The sequence below is a fragment of the Sapajus apella genome, unplaced genomic scaffold (assembly GCF_009761245.1).
Source record: "Sapajus apella isolate SASKATOON/1434 unplaced genomic scaffold, GSC_monkey_1.0 scaffold5, whole genome shotgun sequence".
NCBI lineage: Eukaryota > Metazoa > Chordata > Mammalia > Primates > Cebidae > Sapajus > Sapajus apella.
Genome location: NW_022436945.1, coordinates 14,151,528 through 14,157,582, shown reverse-complemented (window position 1 = coordinate 14,157,582; position 6,055 = coordinate 14,151,528). Strand labels below are relative to the sequence as shown.

Genomic DNA, 6,055 nt, shown 5'->3' with positions numbered 1-6,055 from the left:
AAAAAAAAAAAAAAAAAAAAAAAAGGTCCTCTGAAACAAATAATGCAGTTGTTTGCCGTGACTTTCTTTGGTACATAAAAGATGTCACTGTAAAATTTTTTTTTCATGATACTATAGGTTAAGTTCTTTTAAGTGAGCAACACTATCCTAGTTGGAAGCTTATCAGGGATTCATCAGTGGAGAAATACTACCCTTTTGATAATACATGTAGTGAAATTACTTGAAGTGTTTAAACTTAGGTCTTGTTTATTAAACATGAGTAGAGATTTCAGGCATCCTTGTAAACTTCCTTCGTTTCAAACCTTGTTCATAAATTGTTGAGAGGCATGTGTCACAATGAAACTTTGGCCTCTTTAGGTTTGGGGTGCTCTAGCTCAGACATAAAGAACAATACACAACAGTTGTCTGAAGTTCATTTTTATAACTTGTATTTGTTATCTTAATCTAAAGCTTTAGTTTCATTGAAAATGAACAGGCCATGACTTTTTTTTTTTTTTTTTTTGAGATGGAGTTTCACCCTTGTTGCCCAGGCAGAAGTGCAGTGTGCGATCTCAGCTCACCACAACCTTTGCCTCCTGGGTTCAAGCAATTCTCCTGCCGCAGCCTCCCAAGTTGCTGGGATTACAGGCATGCACCACTACACCTGGCTAATTTTGTATTTTCAATAGAGACAGGGTTTCTCCATGTTGGACAGGCTGATCTTGAACTCCCAACCTCCGGTGATCCACCCGCGTCAGCTTCCCAAAGTGCTGGAATTATACGGGCATGAGCCACCACTCCTGGCTGAACAGGCCATGACTTTTACCAAATTCTCCCAGCCTTCCCTTATCTAATGTACCACCTTTTGGAAACAACTAGGTAGCTGTTAATGGGCAAAATAATTCACTAACAACAGTTAACTCAAAATCATTGTTTTGACATCCAAATCCAAAAGCCTTGTTACTGTTTCTGATGTTAAATCACACTACAGAGTTTTGAGAAAGTTGGTAATATTGCAGTTCATTTAAAGAAAATGTGGGTAAATCTCCTTTCTGGTTTATTTAGCTTATTCTTCTAACAATTTTTTTTTGAATAGAAAATATTCCTGTGTGGATGATTCATGGTCCCCTCTTTTCTCCCTGCCTTCCACCTTTTAGATCATGAATCGGTTCAGTGGTGTTATGACAACTTCATTAACTACAGGTCCCTGATGTCCGCAGACAATGTACGCCAGCAGCTATCTCGAATTATGGACAGATTTAATTTGCCTCGTCGAAGTACCGACTTTACAAGCAGGGACTATTATATTAATATAAGAAAAGCTTTGGTTACTGGGTATTTTATGCAGGTATGTAGATACTACAGGAATGAATAATTGAATATTCACATGACACCGTTTGATTTCTATTACAGTCCTTTAAATCCACTCAAAAGCAAAAGTGAGTTTATGCATGCTCATAAAAATTAATCTTAAATGTTGTTAAATCTAGTTTCTTTGAATGAATTAATATACTAAGAAATTTTAAGTATTTAATGAGTAACTAGTTAATGTACTAAATGGCTAAGGTAGTAGTCTAGTTATACAGGAATCTGTTTTAGAATTATTTTATTAATAGAGCCTTTGTTATACAAAATGGAAACTTTGGCTACTTTCAGATGACATTAGGCACGTGTTTTTTCTGGAATGCGAATATTGATCAGTGCATTAAAGTTTCTTTGAATCTAGGTCTTAATTGGAAATACACTGTCATAACAGAGTACTAAAAGGAAGGAATTGTCTGAGAGGATCCAAAAGTACATACATTTGGCTTTAGTCTTTAGAAACTAAGCACCTTCAAATTCAAATATTCAAATACGCGGATTTCATTTATAGTCCTCAGCAGAGTGAAAATTGATAATTGTTATGACCAAGACCCTGACATACTGCAAACACCAAAAATGTCTGTTGAGTTAAGCAATAAAGATGAAACATAATTTAAAAGGTTTTATTTAAGTGTGCCGTATTAACAGCTGTAATAACAGAAGTAAAAGTTGTCAAGTAGATATTGCAAACAATTATTTTCAGGTGTTTAAAAGATAAGAGAAACTTTGAGAAAAACACTAGAAAATTTTGTGATGATAAAATTGAAAACAAATAGTTCATCATTTGACTTGGGATAGGTCTCTTCTGTTTCTTTCCTGTTTGTTCATTCTCTCTTTGGCTATATCTGTTAAGGAAGAGATGGCTTACCTTAAGGCCACATGGGCTCAGTAGCTAGAATATGAGCCTAAAGACACTCAGTTTCAGAGTCAAAAATCAAGATTGATGAGATGTCTGTATTTGAATCTAAGTAATAGTAAGAATGTTTATTGTGGCATCTTATATTACCTTAGGCTTATTAGAGTTTGGTGAGTAATAGGCGTGAACATTTCTTTCTCAAAACTCTTAACTATATTCTTAGTATTTATTTTATATGTACTAGCTTTTTTTGACATGTTCTTTTCTTTTGCGGGGAAGGGGGTGCGGTAAGGTAGGGGAGGCAGGGTCTCACTCTGCTGCCCAGGCTGGAGTGCAGTGACTTCATCTCAGCTCACTGAATCTCCCAGGTTCAGGTGATTTTCCTGCCTCAGCCTGCCTAGTAGCTGGGATTACAGGCACCCACCACCAAGCGCAGCTAATTTTTGTATTTTTAGTAGAGATGAGGTTTCACCACGTTGGCCAGGCTGGTCTCGAACTCCTGACCTCAGGTGATCCACCTGCCTCAGCTTCCCAAAGTGCTGGTATTACAGGCATGAGCCACCGCACCCAGCTTTAGTTTTCTACCTTAGACATGCATTTTCTGGTAATTGTTTATCTACTCATAGATGGCACCCTGTGCTGAAGAGCCTGCTATAGATGGTCTAAGGCAGGAAAGATCAGATAGTAAATGTTGAGCTCTGTGGACCCATGAGATCCCTGTCAAAACTACCTGACACTGCCTGCCCTTGGAGCATAATAGCAGCTGTAGACAAATGGGCATGCGTGTGTTCTAATAAAACTCTCCTTCTGGACCCTGAAGTGTGAATTTTACATGCTGTTCATGCTTCACGAAATGTTTTTCATATGATTTTTTTTCTTTCTAATTTTTTAAAGATGTAGAAATTATTTTGAATTCACCTTACAAATAGAGGCTATGAGTTGGATTTGGCCCACAGGCAGCAGTTTGTTTATTTCTGCTTTTATCAGGCAGTGATAAATAAGTAGAACTATAGAATGAAAAGTAAAAAGGTAGGCCTGCCTTTCCTAATTATGTAGGTAGCTTTACAACTAGCACATCAGAATCATTGTATTAATGATATGCTTGATTTTGGTTTCAGGTGGCACATTTGGAACGAACAGGGCATTACTTAACTGTGAAAGATAACCAGGTGGTTCAGTTGCATCCCTCTACTGTTCTTGACCACAAGCCTGAATGGGTGCTTTATAATGAGTTTGTTCTAACAACAAAGAATTATATCCGGACTTGTACAGATATCAAGCCAGAATGGTAAGTACACCTTTTGTTCTAATAGTTTTTTGTTAATATTTTACTCAAAATGGAACCTGACTGCTGGTCATGACTAGAGTCATGGCCTTGTGTTCACTCGTTAAGAATGTATAATTCGGTGTGTAGGTATGAGGGAATTGACTGGATGTTTTGTTAATCTTTCATACCCTTTTGATAAGTGGACAGTGGAATTGCTGATATTTATGGACAGGATTTGAAGCCAAATGTAAAGTTACATTTGAAGAGCATGAAAAGTTTCTTTAGGGGCCAGGCATGGTGGCTCATACCTATAATCCCAGGACTTGGGGAGGCCAGGGTAGGAGGATCACTTGACGCCAGGAGCTCAAGACCAGCCTGTACAATCTAGCAAGACCTCATCTCTAAAAAATATATATTGATGTGTACAAAAATTAGCTGGGCATGGTGGTGCTGCACACCTATAGTCCAGCTACTGGAGAGGCTGAGGCAGGAGGATTGCTTGAGCCCAGGAGTTTAAAGTTGCAGTGAGCTGTGATCAGTATTCTAGGCTGGATGACAGAGTGAGACCCTGTCTCTTAAAAATATTTTTTAAAAAGGTTTTTTTTTAAAAAAAAATGTAGAGTTTTTTTGGAGCCATTCTCTTGCTATTGTGATTATGTCAAGTCAATACTGTTTCTTGTTTGCAGAAGTCAGCTTTTTTAAAAAACATTTTATTTGTCCCATTACAATTAGCTCTCAACTATTTATTATTTATATATTGGTTTTTAGGAACTGTGCAGGCATAAAAATAATAACTCTTTGTGTTTTAACATATTAGCTTTTACAAAATGTAATCAGAACGGATTGTTTTAAGTAAAGTAACCCCCACATGGTTTTTTAATTTGTTTTATTTATGCCAGAATCTATTCTGTAACCTGTGATGGGAAATGTCGGCCAAGAGTAGTGGGACTGAAGGCACTTATTCTAGGTGCTGTCACTGCTTTTATATTGTACAGCTGCTTTCTCACACAGATTTGGGACTTTTAACAAACTGTGTAGGATATTACCATTTTATCTTAAATGCTTTGTTGAGAAAAAATTGCACAGCTAAACTTTATAAAGATTTCAGTCAAGTGTATTTTGGGGGTATAGAGTTATATTTATAGTTATTAAAGCATTGAAAACACATTGAAAATGAGAAGATCCAATCATTTGAATACCATGATGTTCTCTACACAGAACCTGTCTTATTACTGTATCCTTGGAGAGGCAAGTTAAAATAGTGTGCCAGAGTAAAGAAATCAGTGACTTTATATGTTATCTTTACATCAGTGTATCCTGAGGGTTCTTTTTTAAAAGTTTATAGTAAGTCCAACATCGGAAAATTTACATCTTACTAAATAAAATACTTAACACATTTCTAAAAGTGCTGTTTGTAAGGATTAGTAATTTGTATTTTTATGAGACTTGAATTCGTAGATTTGCCTTGGTTCTGTATATTAATGAATAATGCCTATCCTGTTAACAACTCCAGAACTTTAATTAAATGTTAATTTGGTAATTTTCCCCCCTTTCTAAACAGGTTGGTGAAAATTGCCCCTCAATATTATGACATGAGCAATTTTCCACAGTGTGAAGCAAAGAGACAGTTGGACCGCATCATTGCCAAACTTCAATCCAAGGAATATTCACAGTACTGAATTCAGTGCTTAGAACTGAAGCTATTCAGAGGACAGCTTTAAAAGATGAATGAACTCAAAAGTTCAAGTTGTGCTCTTCACGTTGGTTCGATAATGGCCTTTATTTGAAAGCTTTTTAATTTTTCTTTACAGTAAATATTCCATTCTGATTTCATAAATTAAACATTTATGCCTCCCTTTTGTGTTGACACTGTAGCTCATACTGGAAAAGTCGATCAATGTTTTGCAGTTTATTGAAAGTAGTTCTATATATAACAATGTTATAAGCATTTCTTTAGAAATGGTTGAAAATGCTTCTAAAATGTGATTATCGACCATGGTATGCATGATCGTTGTAATTGTTGACATTCCTTTTAGAAGTTGTGAAATGTTACAACTTGTGCTTATGTAGACACAATCTTCTGTCTCAGTACAGAGGCACTGACTTCAATAAAGTCTATTTATACTAATTTTGGCCAAAGCCCTTTGGTATCTTTGTTCTGGTCTCTTAAGTATAGCTGTTTTTCTTTTCAAGTGTGGAGATTTTTTATTATTATAATTATACTATTACTGCGTATTTAGTGTCTTTCCACAAGGAATACTCCTTAGGAAAAGTAGCTGTTAAAGCATTATTTCTAAGAGCATGGCTTAGTGCTTTGTTAATCAGGATGTGATCCATCTAAATGGGGTAAAGTGTGTGTAGTGATCATTTGAAATTGGACCCCAAAAGACAGAATAATGAAAGGAAAGGACTCTGTCTTTCATAGAGTTCCTTTCATAAGGCTCATAAGTTATCATCTTAACTACATTTTTGTCAGGTGTTTTTATTATACTTAGATAAGCATTTTTAGGACTGTAGCCTCTCAAACATGTTTATTAGTATCAGGTAAGAGGGAATCATATTTTAGATCTCAGTCAGTTTTACAAAGTTAT

At 35.9% G+C, this 6,055-nt stretch overlaps 1 protein-coding gene and 1 long non-coding RNA gene across 2 annotated transcripts in view; both read left to right on the top strand.

The window, feature by feature from the left end:
* LOC116547540 overlaps window positions 1–179 on the top strand; it is a 3,360-nt gene extending 3,181 nt beyond the window's left edge. Inside the window, exon 2 of the long non-coding RNA XR_004267085.1 lies at window positions 26–179. This is a non-coding gene — a long non-coding RNA (uncharacterized LOC116547540). The remainder of the gene's footprint in view (window positions 1–25) is intronic.
* DHX15 (DEAH-box helicase 15) overlaps window positions 1–5,597 on the top strand; it is a 56,103-nt gene extending 50,506 nt beyond the window's left edge. The window contains exons 12-14 of the mRNA XM_032273469.1: window positions 1,137–1,327; window positions 3,316–3,485; window positions 5,026–5,597. Of these exons, the coding sequence (XP_032129360.1) occupies window positions 1,137–1,327; window positions 3,316–3,485; window positions 5,026–5,143 (479 nt within the window). The 3' untranslated portion in view covers window positions 5,144–5,597. The remainder of the gene's footprint in view (window positions 1–1,136; window positions 1,328–3,315; window positions 3,486–5,025) is intronic.
* Window positions 5,598–6,055: the final 458 nt, after the last annotated feature.